The 15,254-nt window shown below is 40.6% G+C and overlaps 1 protein-coding gene across 2 annotated transcripts in view; it reads right to left on the reverse strand.

The window, feature by feature from the left end:
• The window catches only part of ZC4H2 (zinc finger C4H2-type containing), a 69,974-nt gene that overhangs the window by 15,216 nt on the left and 39,504 nt on the right, over positions 1-15,254 (reverse strand). Inside the window, exons 2-4 of one of the 2 annotated variants that reach the window (XM_065915299.1) lie at positions 8,324-8,495; positions 6,299-6,471; positions 5,307-5,469 (exon numbers count right to left, since the gene is read on the reverse strand). In XM_065915299.1, coding sequence (XP_065771371.1) covers positions 5,307-5,469; positions 6,299-6,471; positions 8,324-8,495 — 508 coding nt within the window. The remainder of the gene's footprint in view (positions 1-5,306; positions 5,470-6,298; positions 6,472-8,323; positions 8,496-15,254) is intronic. The other variant, XM_065915300.1, reaches the window with a different exon arrangement.

Genomic DNA, 15,254 nt, shown 5'->3' on the forward strand with positions numbered 1-15,254 from the left:
GAAATGAATTCAGTTTTTTTTGAATTTACCAAGACTAGGTTTATGGCCCAGGATGTGATCTATCCTGAAGAATGTTCCGTATGCACTTGAGAAAAAGGTGAAATCCATTGTTTGGGGTTGAAATTTCCTATAGATATCAGTTAGGTCTAAGTGGTTCATTGTATCATTTAAAGTTTGTGTTTCCTTGCTAATTTTTTGTTTAATTGATCTATCCATACGTGTGAGTGGGGTATTAAAGTCTTCCACTACTATTGTGTTACTGTTAATTTCCCCTTTCATACTTATTAGCATTTGCCTTACATATTGTGGTGCTCGTATGTTGGGTGCATATATATTTATAATTGCTATATCTTCTTCTTGGATTGATCCTTTTATCATTATGTAGTATCCTTCTTTATCTCTTTTCATGGCCTTTATTTCAAAGTCTATTTTATCTGATATGAGTATTGCGACTCCTGCTTTCTTTTGGTCTCCATTTGTGTGAAATATCTTTTTCCAGCCCTTCACTTTCAGTCTGTATGTGTCCCTTGTTTTGAGGTGGGTCTCTTGTAGACAGCATATATAGGGGTCTTGTTTTTGTATCTATTCAGCCAGTCTTTGCCTTTTGGTTGGGGCATTCAACTCATTTACATTTAAGGTAACCATTGATAAGTATAATCTCCTGCCATTTACTTTGTTGTTTTGGGTTCGAGTTTATACACCTTTCCTATATTTCCTGTCTCGAAAAGATCCTTTAGCAGTTGTTGAAGAGCTGGTTTGTTGGTGCTGAATTCTCTCAGCTTTTTCTTGTCTGTAAAGCTTTTGATTTCTCCTTCATATTTGAATGAGATCCTTGCTGGGTACAGTAATCTGGGTTGTAGATTTTTCTCCTTCATTACTTTAAGTATGTCCTGCCATTCCCTTCTGGCCTGAAGAGTTTATATTGAAAGATCAGCTGTTACCCTTATGGGAATCCCCTGGTGTGTTATTTGTTGCTTTTCCCTTGCTGTTTTAATAGCTGCTCTTTGTGCTTGAACTTTGTTAATTTTATTAATAAGTGTCTTGTGGTGTTTCACCTTAGATTTATCCTATTTGGCACTCTCTGGGTTTCTTGGGCTTGGGTGGCTTCTTGCTTCCCCATTTTAGGGAAGTTTTCAACTATTATCTCCTCAAGTATTTTCTCATGGCCTTTCTTTTTGTCTTCTTCTGGGAATGCTATGATTCAAATGTTGGGACGTTTAACCTTGTCCCAGAAATCTGAGGTTGTCATCATTTCTTTTAATTCTTTTTTCCTCTCTTTTTCATTTATTTCCACCATTCTATCTTCCATCTCACTTATCCTATCTTCTGCTTCAATTATTCTACTGTTGTTTCCCTCCAGAGTGCCTTTAATGTCAGTTATTGCATTATTCATTATTTATTGGCTCTTATTTCTTCTAGGTCCTTATTAAACATTTCTTGCATCTTCTAAATCCTTGTTTCCAGACTATTTATCTTTAACTCCATTTTGTTTTGACCATTTTGGGTAATTTTTACTATCATTATTCTGAATTCTTTTTCAGGTAGACTCCCCATCTTCTCCTCTTTTGTTTGGTTTGTTGGGCATTTGTCATGTTCCTTTACCTGCTGAATATTTCTCTGTGTTTTTATCTTGTTTAGATTGCTGTGTTTGGGGTGGCTTTTCTATATGCTGGAATTTTGTGGTTCCTCTTTATTGTGGAGGTTACTCCCTGTGAGTGGGGTTTGATGAGTGGCTTGCCAAGGTTTCTTGGCTAGGGGAGCCTGCGTTCGTGTTCTGGTGGGTGGAGCTGAATCTCTTCTCTCTGGAGTGCAATGAAGTGTCCAGTAGTGAGTTTTGATATGTCTGTGGGTTTGGTGTGACTTTTGGCTGCCTGTATTTTAATACTGAGTGTTATGTTCCTGGATTGTTGGAAAATTAGCTTGGTATGTCTTGCTCTGAAACTTGTTGGCTCTTGGGTGTAGCTTGGTTCCAGTGTAAGTATGAGGCTTTTGGATGAGCTCTTGTTGATTAACATTCCCTGGAATCAGGAGTTTTCTGGTGTTCTCAAGCTCTGGATTTAAGCCTCCTGCCTCTGGCTTTCAATGTTATTCTTAGAGTAGTCTCTAGACTTCTCCATCCATACAGCACTGATGATAAAATCATCTCCTTTCAAAGAGAACGGGCTAGCTTTCTGTGTGCCTGTTGTCCTTTGCGAGCGTTCAGAAGTGGTTTTGTGGAATTTACTCAGGATTCATATGATCTTTTGATGGTTTTGTGGGGGATAAAGTGATCTCCCCATCCTATTCCTCCGCTATCTAAGGAATTCTCCTGAATGGGATCCATAGCACAATGGAGATGACAAAGGGAAGATTAGTGAACTTGAAAATAAAGCAATAGAGACTATATAATCCAACCTTTGGGGCTTCCTTGGTAGCACAGCTGGAAAAGAATCAGCCTGCAATGCCAGAGACCCTGGTTTGATTTCTGGGTCAGGAAAATCTGCTGGAGAAGGGATAGGCTAACCACTCCAGTATTCTTGGGCTTCCCTGGTGGCCCAACTTGTAAAGAATATGTCTGTAATGTGGGATATCTGCCTGGGAGGGAGAAGATCAACTCTTCCCAGCCAAGCCCACCAGTGCTGCAGCCTGGAGCCTCTCCATCAATTTTGAATGAGATCCTTGCCAGGTGCTATAATCTTTGTTGTAGATTTTTCCCTTTCAATATATCCTGCCATTCCCTTCTGGCCTGCAAAGTTTCTGTTGAAAGACCAGCTGTTAAGTATATGGGGTTTCCCTTGTATGTTACTTGTTGCTTCTGCCTTGCTGCATTTAATATTCTTTCTGTGTGTTTAGTCTTTTTTAGTTTGATTACTATGTGTCTTGGCATGTTTCTCCTTGGGTTTATCCTGTATGGGACTCTTTGTGCCTCTTGGACTTGACTGACTATTTTCTTTTCTATGTTGGGGAAATTTTCAACTATAATCTCTTCAAAAATTTTGTCATACCCTTTCTTCTTCTGGGATCCCTATAATTCAAATGTTGGTGCATTTGATATTGTCCCAGAAATCTCTGAGGCTGTCCTTAATTTTTTTCATTATTTTTACTTTATTCTGCTTTTCAGAAGTAATTTCTACCATTTTGTCTTCCAGCTCACCGATTTGTTCTTCTGCTTCAGATATTCTGCTATTGATTCCTTCTAGAGTATTTTTAATTTCAGTAGTAGTGTTGTTTGTCTCTGTGTGTTTATTCTTTAATTCTTCTAGGTCTTTATTGATTCTTGAATTTTCTGCATTCTGTTTTCAAGGTTTTTGATCATCTTTACTACCATTATCCTGAATTATATTTCAGATAGTTTGCCTGTTTCCTCTTCATTTATTTGGACTTCTGTGTTTCTAGTTTGTTCCTTCATTTGTGTAGTATTTCTCTGCCTTTTCATTATTTTTTTTAACTTATTGTGTTTGAGGTCTCCTTTTCCCAGGCTTCAAGGTTGAATTCTTTCTTCCTTTTTGTTTCTGTCCTCTGAAGTTTGGTCCAGTGGTTTGTGTATGCTTCATATAGGTTGATATTGGTGCTGAATTTTTGTTTGTTTGTATTTTTTTCCTGTGGTGGACAAGGCTGAGTGAGGTGGTAATCCTGTCTACTGATAATTGGGTTTGTATTTTTGTTTTGTTAGTTGTTTAAATGAGGCATCCTGCACAGGGTGCTACTGCTGGTTGTGTGATGCTTGGTACTGTATTCAAGTGGTTTCCTTTGTGTGAGTTCTCACTATTTGATACTCCCTCGTGTTAGTTCTCTGGTAGTCTAGGGTCTTCGAGTCAGTGCTCCCACTCCAAAAGCTCAGGGCTTGATCTCTCTCCAAAGACTAGCCTAGGTCCAATTTACCAAGAGGAATTTCACCTGAAATGAAAGGGCCTTTACTTGAGTTCCAAAAGTCAGTGCGCAAGAACACAATGGAAATCTCTGACTCAGTGGAACCTTGGTATTGCCTGCCACATGGACAGGCCTCCTTGGATTGCAACAGATGATTAGAGGGTCTGTCATTGGCAGTGGTCAGCAGAACTCTTGTAGAATTTTTAATGATGGCCATTCTGGCCAGTGTGTGGTGATGCCTTATTGTAGTGTTTATTTGCATTTCCCTAATAATTAGTGATGTTGAGCATCTTTTCATGTGCCTATTGGCCATCTGTATATTTTCTTTGGAGAAATGTCTATTGAGGTCTTCTGCCCATTTTTTGATGGGATTGCTTGTTTTGTTATTGATTGTGTGAGCTATTTTTATATTTTGAGTATTAAGCCTTTGTTTGTCCCATCATTTGCAAATATTTCCTTTCAGTTCATATTTTGACTTTTCATTTCTGTTTGTGGTTTCTTTTGTGGTGCAAAAGCTTGTAAGTGTGATTAGATCCCATTTGTTTATTTTTGCTTTTACTTCTATTGCCTTGGGAGACTGACCTAAGAAAACAATGGTATGACTTATGTCAGAGAATTTTTTGCCTATCTTCTCATCTAGGAGTTGTATGGTATCATGCCTTATATCTAAGTCTTTAAGTCATTTTGAGTTTACTTTTGTGTGTGGTGTGAGGGAGTGTCCTAATTTCATTCTTTTACCTGTAGCTGTCCAGCTTTCCCAGCACCACTTGCTGAAGAGACTGTCTTTTCTCCATTGTGTAGTCTTTCCTCCTTGTTGAAGACATTGAATGTAGGTATGTGGGTTTACTTCTAGGCTCTCTATTCTGTTCCATTGAGTACAAATACTTTTCCATTACATACTATACTATTTGATTATTTACTATTGATCCAGGTCCAGATTCTATGACTTAATGTTGGCAAACCACAAATAGCTTTTGCCCAGTAGAGATTCAAATTATGTGTGTTCCAAAGAAAAGGTAATCATAAAGATTACAGTTTTATTGCTCTATAGGACATTAACCATTTCTGGATTTAACATTGCAAACTTATTTCAGCATTCCTTTCCTTTCCTGACTATATAATCATTTGCTCCTCTAATGCTTTTGGAACTAGATTTGTAATGCTGCTTGTTCCCTCGTTAATGATATACACTCACTATATATTTTCTGAGTCATGTTTCTAGATTTTTGAAAATTATACTTTAGCAGAGCCCACCAACATTCCTGTATTCTAACTCTTCTGGGAATACAAGGTGAGACCAGTGGGTCTCCTTTAGCATACATGACATTTTCTTCTGTGTCCCAAACAAAAGCTGTTTTAGGAAGACCCCAAATAAGACCAAAGCACCAGACCCAATCTTCTGTGGGGCTGCTTGAGGATACCTTGCTTCCACCACAGTCAATACACAGCTCACTCACCTTCATAGGTGGGGGCTGCTGCCTGAAGGTGGCTGTCTGTCGAGTGTCCTGCTTTCTAGCCACTTGGAGTTGTTGGGCGGCAGCGGCTGCGGCGGCCAAGGATTCAGGGATCGGGGGCTCCTGAGGCTCTGTCTGCCACTCTGCTTTCTGTTTCTCAAAGTAACTTTGGAGAAAAGAGACACTAGCTGGATCATCCTGAAAGCAAGGATAATCTTATCCCTCTTAAGGACTCCATGCTGCAGAATAAAGAGGGTTGGGCTGTGGCTCGCTGTAGAAAGTTCCTGCACCCTCTCCAGCACAAGGTTCTTCTCCATGCATACTAGGCCCACTGTCTGTTGGGAAAGGTAATCTTCCTGCTCCTTGGCTCTGACAGACTCGGGGAAATCAAGAAATCCCAGGGCTTTCTATCTCGAAGGGCATTTGCCTACCCTCTATCCCAAGTTCCTCTGGAGTATTCCTATTAAGTGTCCTCAGGCCTCTGCTGACATACCTGTAGGAATAAGAAGCTCATCACTTCCACAGGCAACCTGCTCTACCTTAAGGAAGTTTGCTTCCTTCTACTGAACTGAACTCTGTGTCTCTTTAAAGTAAGCCTAATTCTTAACTCTGAATCTTAAGACAAAGTTCTAAGCTAGTCTCTGGAGGCCATGAAAGTTCACCCTTCTGTAATTTTCAAAGGTTTCTGGACACATCTTTTAGACCTTGACTTGGGAAGTGTCCTCTTAAAAGTCACAGACACACAGACACATAAAGTTATAGATATAGTCCTATATTCTCAAAACTGCACAAAGAACTTTGAAAGCCATCTAGTAATTCTAGTCTAATCATCTAACAGCCCAACACAGAGACTTACCCAAGGTCATGCAATAAGTCAGCCACTGACTGGCCTGGGTCTATGATAGGCTTTATGTGTGTATATATACATACGTGTGTGTGTGTATGCACACATATGTGTGTATGTGTGTTGCAGGGACAGGAGGCAGGCAGCTTACTCCAAGGAGAGCTTCTCCTCCTCTTCACATAGGTCAGGAAGCCTCTGCAGGCCCAGAGTCATGCGCAGGGCATCCACATGTTCCTTCAGTGGCTTATACTCATCATGTAGCCGCCGGGTAGACTCTAGCAGCTTGTTTAGGTCATTCTCAGACTGTTTGATAGTGTTTTCCATCTGGAACACAGAGTGAGGTAGGCACACAGAAAAAACTCCAAGATCCTCAGTGAGGCTCTACAGCTGAGTGGTTAATATCACAGGCTCCAGAGCCAGACCAATCTATGATCAACTTCTGAATCTACCACATATTCTTTGTGACTCTTGTCAAAATTCAGTTTCTTCATCTATGTAATGGTGATAATAACAGTACCTATCTCATATAATGTTGGTGAAGATTCAATGACTGAATTAATATAAACTCTCAGTATAGGGGCTATCACAGAGTAAAGGCTCAGTTTTGTTTGTTGTTGTTTAGTTACTACGTCGTGTCCAACTCGTTGCTACCCTATGGACTATATCCCGCCAGGCTCCTCTGTCCATGGGATTTCCCAAGCAAGAATAATGGAGTGGGTTGTCATTTCCTTCTCCAGAGGATCTTCCTGACCCAGGGATCATACCCACACCTCCTGCATTGGCAGGCAGGTTCTTTACTGCTGAGTCACCAGGGAAGCCCCCAAAAGCTCAACAAATGGTAATTATTATTCAAATATAGAACCTTAAAGGTGGGATGGTCCTTAGGACTCATGTAGTACACAGACTACCACCATTTTACAGGTCAGAGAATTGAGACTCAGAGAGAAGGAACTACCTCAGAGAAATGTTTCTTAGGAGCAAAATCTAGAGAAAGCCCCAGGGCTTCTGCCTCCCAGGCCAGTGGCCCTTCTCTTAGATCAGTGTTTCCCAAAATGCAGTTACCAGATAAGCAGCATCAGCTGGGAACTCATTAGGAATGCAAGTTCTCAGGTACCACCCCAGATATAAGCAATCAGAGATTCTGGGGTGGAGTCCAACAATCTGTGTTTTAATAGGACCTCTAGGTGACTTATGAGGCATGTTCAAGTTTGAGATCCACTGGTTCAGATTTTCAGTCCCTTTGTGGCTCATATCTTGTTTTTTCTCTATCCTTGGTTAGCTGGTAGCATAACTGCCAACTCTTAATAAAACCTTCATATCCTGTGGACACAGAAAATCCCAAGTAACTATTATCCAAATTGCATTCATATTTCCTTTAAGATCCTAGGCCTGGCAATATCAGGAAATAAATATTGCCAGAGAAATGAGTTTCCCAAGAATGGGAACTTAGCTCCTTCAAATGTAATTTAAAAACAAAATAAAACTATTTCTCATTATCATAGGCTCTAAGAGTTGGAAAGAGCCTTACATATCAGCACCTTGAATCTCCCTCCTGGTGAAGGAATCACCAATACCATTGCCCAGACAGGTGATCATTCAGACTGTGCTTTAATAACTCTAAAAAGTGGGAAACCTATCACCTTAGCAGGCAGTTCATTCCCCACATTCTAAGAGTCTCTCCAAAAGAGAAAGTCAAATGAGGGAGCCCCAGCTTGGTAGGCTGGCAAAGATGATTTGTTTGGCCTAGTTGAAAGCTTTGGAGCCCTAAATTTAAGTTAAACCCCAGAGGCAATTGCCTGCTCACCACCACCAATCCCACCACCAGAGGTATCTGCCTGCTCTGCTTTCCCCCAAGGCTAGCTCTCAACTCCCAGACTCCCAGAATCACAGCACATCAGAGCTGAATAAGACCTCAGAAGTGACTGAATCCCTCTCATGGCACAGAGAGGGAAAATGAGGCCCAGAGAGAAGGAACTTGTCCAAGTGATACACAGTCAATCAGTGACAGAACCAGAGCTGGATTTCAGAACTCCTAGATTCTTCCATTTCACCACAGTCTGATGTCTACTCCTCTAAGTTGGCCACAGTCACATCTTGAGGAGAGGTCACAACACTCACTACAGTCTATTCCTCCTCAAAGTGCCCAGAAATAGGCTTCAGGCAGCCAGCCACATACCACATTGATATCAGCGTGGATGAGTCGGAGTTCCTCCACATGGGCCATCTTCTCCTGTAGCAGGAGGTCCATCTCCTGCTTGTATTCCTTCAGGTGCCTCTCCTCTGATTCAAGGGCCTCAAACTCAGCCTTCAAACGGGTTTTGATCTTTTCCATCTGCAGGGTCTTGTTCCTGCAGTCCCCCAAATGGAGGAAACAGATCAGCAGGAGGAGGAAGGAAAGGGGGAATGGAGTACAGAGTTAGACCCCGAGTCAGGGCTATCTTGTTAAGTCATCTTTCTAAGTTTCCCTCTCTTTAGGCAGAAACAACCTGAAGATATGCCCACAAAGGTAGGGGATTCTTCTAACATAAAAGCTCAGTGAGTCTCAAATATGGGTAATTGAGTTCCTTGATGGAGCATTTGCAAATGTGGGACAGGCTTTAGCTGTTAGATTGATTCGAGGGAGAGTACCACTAGCATTTAGTGGACATGAGACAGAAATGCTAAACAGTCCCAATGAACAGGGAAGTCACATACCACAACATCCAGAAAAACAAAACAAAACAAAATAACTCTAGATAAGCACTACCCAATACATTTTCTATAATGAAGGAAATCTTCTGTACCTATGCTTTATAATACAGTAGCCAACAGGCACATGTAGATTTGTTATTGTTCAGTCCCTCAGCCGTGTCTGACATCTTATGACCCAATGGACTGCAGCATGCCAGGTTTCCATCTCCTTCACTAGTTCCCAGAGATTGCTCACTCATGTCTATTGAATTGGTGATGTCATCCAACCATCTCATCCTCTGTCGTCCCCTTCTCCTTCTGCCTTCAATCTTTACCAGCATCAGGGTATTTTCCAATGAGTAAGATCTCATTAGGTGTCCAAAATATTGGAGCTTCAGCTTCACCATCAGTCCCTGCAATGAATATTCAAGGTTGATTTCCTTTAGGATTGACTGGTTTGATCTCCTTGCAGTCAAAGGGACTCTCAAGAGTCTTCTCCAACACCACAGTTCAAAAGCATAAATTCTTCAGTGCTCAGCTTTCTTTATACTCCAAATTTCACATCCATACATGACTACTGGAAAACTATAGCTTTGACTATATGGATATTTGCTGGCAAAGTAATGTCTCTGCTTTTTAATATACTGACTAGGTTTGCCATAGCTTTCATTCTAAAAGACAAGTGTCATTTAATTTCATGGCTCCAGTCACCATCCACAGTGATTTTGGAGCCCAAGTAAATAAAACCTGCCACTGCTTCCATTTTTCCCCCTTCTATATGCCATGAAGTGCCAAATGCCATGATCTTAGTTTTATGAATGTTGAGTTTTTAGCCAGCTTTTTCATTTTCCTCTTTTACTTTCATCAAGAGGCTCTTTAGTTCTTCTTTGCTTTCTGACATTAGGGTGGTGTCATCTGCATATCTGAGGTTATTGATATTTCTTCTAGCAATCTTGATTTCGGCTTGAGCTTCATCCAGTCTGGCATCTCCCATGACACAATCTGCATATAAGTTAAATAAGCAGGGTGACAACATACAGCCTTGACCTACTCCTTTCCCAATCTGGAACCAGTCCATTATTCCATGTCCAGTTCTAAGTGTTGTCTCTTCTCCTCACACAGGCTTCTCAGGAGGCAGGTAAGGTGGTCTGGTATTCCCATCCCTTTAAGGATTTCCCACAATTTCTTGTGATCTACACAGTCAAAGGCTTTAGCGTAGTCAATGAAGCAAATGTAGATTTTATTTTTCTGGAATTCCCTTGCTTTTTCTATGGTCCATCAGATGTTGGTAAGTTGATCTCTGGTTCCTCTGCCTTTTCTAAATTCAGCTTGCACATCTGGAAGTTCTTGATTGACATACCGTTGAAGCCTGGCTTGAAGGTTTTGAACATTGCTTTGCTAGCATGTGAAATGAGTGCAATTGTGCAGTAGTTTGAACATTCTTTGGCATTGCCTTTCTTTGGGATTGGAATGAAAACTGACCTTTTACAGTCCTGTGGCCACTGCTGAGTTTTCCAAATTTGCTGGCATGTTGAGTGCAGCACTTTCTCAGCATCATCTTTTAGGATTTGAAATAGCCCAGCTGGAATTCCATAACATCCACTAGCTTTTTTTTTTTTTTTTTTTTTTTTTGTAGTAACGCTTCCTAAGGCCCACTTGACTTCATACCCTAAGTTGTCTGGCTTTAGGTAAGTGATCACACCATCATGGTTATCTGGGTCATTAAGATCTTTTTTGTATCATTCTCCTATGTATTCTTGCCACATCTTCTTAATGTCTTCTGTTTCATGTAGATACTGAGCATTCAAAATATGGCTAATGCAAGTGAGGAATTGAATTTTGAATTTTTTTTAAAATTTTAATTAATCAATTAAAATTAAGTTTTAACAGTCACATGGGAATAATGGCTCTCATACTGGAGCACATAACTCTATAGAGTCTCCTCATCAGTTCCATAAGAGGCAGGAGATGGGAAGAACTGCAGTTTATTTCTTTCCTTAGAAAAATAAAGCCTATTTCTGGTTGTTAATTCACAGTTGCATATCATCGTGCTCAGTGATCCCACTTTATTCTAAGGAAATAAGTTAAGGAAGCAAAAAGTTAATACACATGGGTATGTTTTCTGGGTACAAGTGAAATTGGGCTATTTGGCAGACACTAAAAGGAATCATTATGAAGGCTTGTGACACAGAAAATGTTGAAGATACTCGGTAAAAAATAAAAAGGTATATACACTAAGATGCAATTTCAAAATACACATGCATGTGACTAAACAAAATTGGCAAGACTACAGTTTCAAGGCTCTTTGGGACCATTGAAGCCTGCCTAAGTGAAAGAGCCTTAAAATTTTGGAAGGAAGCCACTCTAGGGCACACTGTTGTCCTCCAACTTGCTCTCTACTTTCTGGTTCTCAGGTTCTGTCTAACCATTATCTATTACTCAGATTGGGTATCTCCTTTATGCTACCTCTCTTGCTGGCTTTCTCGCCTGCCTCAGTTCATCCATCCCATGGTTATTCTTGATCCACACCCTGGCCTCTGACCTCAGCCTGTTCCTGTCTTCATTCTCTCTCCTTTATTAACACTGGCTGTGGCTCCTGCCTCAAAAAGTGACCCTCAATGGCATAGAACCACAGAAAGAATTATATTAGGTGGGTAACTGATGATAGGAGAATTTTTTTCTTTCAGTATTCAAAAATTTCTTTTCAAGTTATTGTATTGCTTTTACCTTAGGAAAGCTTAAAAGGATGGGTATTATTATTCCATTTGTAAAAAAGGAAATTGGGGGTTTGGGATGGTAAGTTGCCCAAGACAAGAGAGCTAGTAAATGGGAGGTTGGCATTTGAACTCAGGGCGCTCTAATGCCACCCACTACTCCACACGGCCTGATGGGAGTTACCAGGCTTAAGGGCATAATAAACATATTGAGTGTTCTTGGAATATCTGCTCAACTGCCTTACAGAGGGATGATAATGGTTTTTACTGGTCGATTAATCCACTATTCAGAGCCCCTCACATCTAGACTTCTATTCTCTTCCTCTAGATTACTCAGGGCTCCCTAGATTCTCAGTCTCTTTGCCGGAAATCCAGGTTGGGGAATCTGTTGTGGGCCCTACATCTTTTGCAACAGTGTGAGAACTTCTTTTATATAATTGTTCTCCAGTTTGTGGGTCATCTGCTTGATGGCTCTATGATGGGGCTAAAGGCAACCTCTTTCAAGAAGAGTTATGCCACACGCAGAACCTCCTAGGTTTGTTGCAGCCAGAGCGCCTGTCCCCATGGTGGCCACTGCTGATCCATGCCTCTGCAGGAGACTCAATCAAAGGCAGTTTAGCCTTGGAGTACAAAATGAAGCAGGGCAGAAGCTAACAGAGTTTGGACAAAAGAACACACTGGTCATAGCAAACACCCTCTTCCAACAATACAGGAGACAATAGCACACATGGACATCCCCAGATGGTCAACACCCAAATCAGATTGATTACGTTCTTTGCATCCAAAGATGGAGAAACTCTATACAGTCAGCAAAAACAAGACCGGGTGCTGACTGTGACTCAGATCATGAATTCCTTATTGCAAAATTCAGAATTAAATTGAAGAAAGTAGGGAAAACCACTACATCATTCAGGAATGGCCTAAATCAAATATCTTATAATTATACAGTGGAAGTGACACATAGATCCATGGATAAGATTTGATAGACAGAGTGCCTGAAGACCTATGGATGGAAGTTCGTAACATTTTACAGAAGGATGTGGTTAAAACCATCCCAAAGAAAGAGAAATGCAAAAAGACAAAATGGTTGTCTGAGAAGGCCCTACAAATTGACAAAAAAAAAAAAAAAAAAAAAAGAAGAGAAGCAAAAGGCAAAGGAGAAAAAGAAAGATATATCCATCTGAATGCAGAGTTCCAGAGTAGAGCAAAAGAGAGATAAGCAAGGCTTCCTCAGTGATCAATGCAAAGAAATAGAGGACAACAACAGAATGGGAAAGACTGGAGATCTCTTCTAGACAATTAGAGATACCAAGGGAACATTTCATGCAAAGATGGGCATAATAAAGGACAGAAATGGTATGGACCTAACAAAAGCAGAATAAATAAAGAAGAGGTGGCAAGAGCACACAGAAATCTATACAACAAATATCTTAATGACCCAGATAACCACGATGGTGTGATCACTCACCTAGAGACAGACATCCTGGAGTCTGAAGTTAAGTGGGCCTTAGGAAACATCACTACGAACAAAGGCAGTGGAGGTGATGGAATTCCAGCTGAGCCATTTCAAATCCTAAAAGGGGATGCTGAGAAAGTGCTGCACTCAATATGCCAACAAATTTGGAAAACTCAGCAGTTTCCACAGGACTGTAAAAGGTCAGTTTTCATTCCAATCCCAAAGAAACGCAATGCCAAAGAGTGTTAAAACTACTGCACAAATGCAATCATCTCACGTGCTAGCAAAGTAATGCTCAAAATTCTCCAAGCAAGACTTCAACAATATGTGAACCGAGTATTTCCAGATGTACAAGCCAGATTTATAAAAGGCAGAGGAACCAGAGATCAAATAGCCAATATCCATTGGATCATAGAAAAAGCAAGATAATTCTGGAAAAAAACAATTTACTTTTGCTTCATTGACTACACTGAAGTCTTTGACTATGTGGATCACAACAAACTGGAATATTCTTTAAGAGATGGAAATACCAGACCACCTTTCTTGCCTCCTGAGAAACCTGTATGCAGGTGAGGAAGCAACAGTTAAAACCAGATATGAAGCAATGAACTGCTTCCAAATTGGGAAAGGAGTACGTCAAGGTTGTATATTGTCACTCTGCTTATTTAAGTTACATGCAGAGTACATCATGCAAAATACCAGACTTAGGAAGCACAAGTTGAAATCAAGACTGCTGGGAGAAATATCAATAACCTCAGATATGCAGATGACTCCACCCTTTTATCAAAAAGCAAAGAGGAACTAAAGAGCCACTTGATGAAAGTGAAAGAGGAGAGTGAAAAAGTTGGCCTTAAAACTCAACATTCAAAACGTGAAGATCATGGCATCTGGTCCCAACACTTCATGGCAATAGATTAGGAAACAATGGAAACAGTAACAGACTTTATTTTCTTCGGCTCCAAAATCACTGCAGATGATGACTGCAGCCATGAGATTAAAAGATGCTTGCTCCTTGGAAGAAAAGCTATGACAAACCTAGACTGCATATTAAAAAGCAGAGACATCACTTTGTCAACAAAGGTCCATCTAGTCAAAGCTATGGTTTTTCCAGTAGTCACGTATGGATGTGAGATTTGGTCCATAAAGAAAGCTGAATGTCAAAGAATTGATGCTTTTGAACTTTAGTATTGGAGAAGACTCTTGAGAGTCCCTTGGACTTCAAGGAGATCAAACCAGTCAATCCTAAAGGAAATCCATCTTGAATGTTCATTGGAAGAATGGAAGCTGAAGCTACAACACTTTGGTCACCTGATACGAAGAATTGACTCATTGGAAAATCCCCTGATTCTGGGAAAGATTGAAGGCAGGAGGAAAGGGGGACCACAGAAGATGAGATGGTTGGATGTCATCACCGACTCGAGAAACATGTTTGAGCAAACTCCAGGAGCTGGTGATGGACAGGGAAGCTTGGCGTGCTGTAGTCCATTGGGTCGGAAAGTGTCGGACATGACTGAGTGACTGAGCTGAACTGAGATGATATATAGAGCAGTCTAAATTTCACTTATCCCTACCTCAATTTACAAAATGGATAACAGATTCAGAGTGATACAGTGCTTCACTCTGATTCATACAGCCAGTATGTGGCAGTGCTGGGCCTAGAACCCATTTGTGTAGAACCATATTATGAAAGGAACATTGGCTTTAGATTCAGATAGAGAATAATTCCTGATTCTGCCTCTGACTAGCTATTTGCCCTTAGACAATAAGAATAACAACTATATTTATAGTTTAATTGTATTCATTGTGCACTGATTATGTACCAATTATAGAGGGCTTAATGATACATTCATTCAACAAATTCTTATGGAACATCTATCACATGCCAGCCACTGTACTAGCTGCAAGAGATAGAGCAGAGAACAGGACAGTCTGTGGACAAGAACCTTCTTCTCATGAGGAAAATAGACCCTGAACACGTGTAAAACAAAGTGATGAATAACATGGATGAGATGCAGATTGCAATGGAAGGACACACCAAAGGGTTCTAACATATTCTGTGGGCACCATAGTCAAGGGGGCAGTCAGGGGAAGCTCCCCTGAGAACCTGAGAATGTGACATCTAAGCTAAAACCTGGAGAATGTGTAGGAGGTTGCTGGTGAGTAGCAGATAGAAACTGAGTAGAGCATATCAGGCAGAGAGAATACTATTAGCAATGGCCCTGGAACTGAAAAGGATATGACACATTAGAGGAACTGAAAAAAGGTCA

This window comes from Muntiacus reevesi, chromosome X (genome assembly GCF_963930625.1).
Source record: "Muntiacus reevesi chromosome X, mMunRee1.1, whole genome shotgun sequence".
Taxonomy (NCBI): domain Eukaryota; kingdom Metazoa; phylum Chordata; class Mammalia; order Artiodactyla; family Cervidae; genus Muntiacus; species Muntiacus reevesi.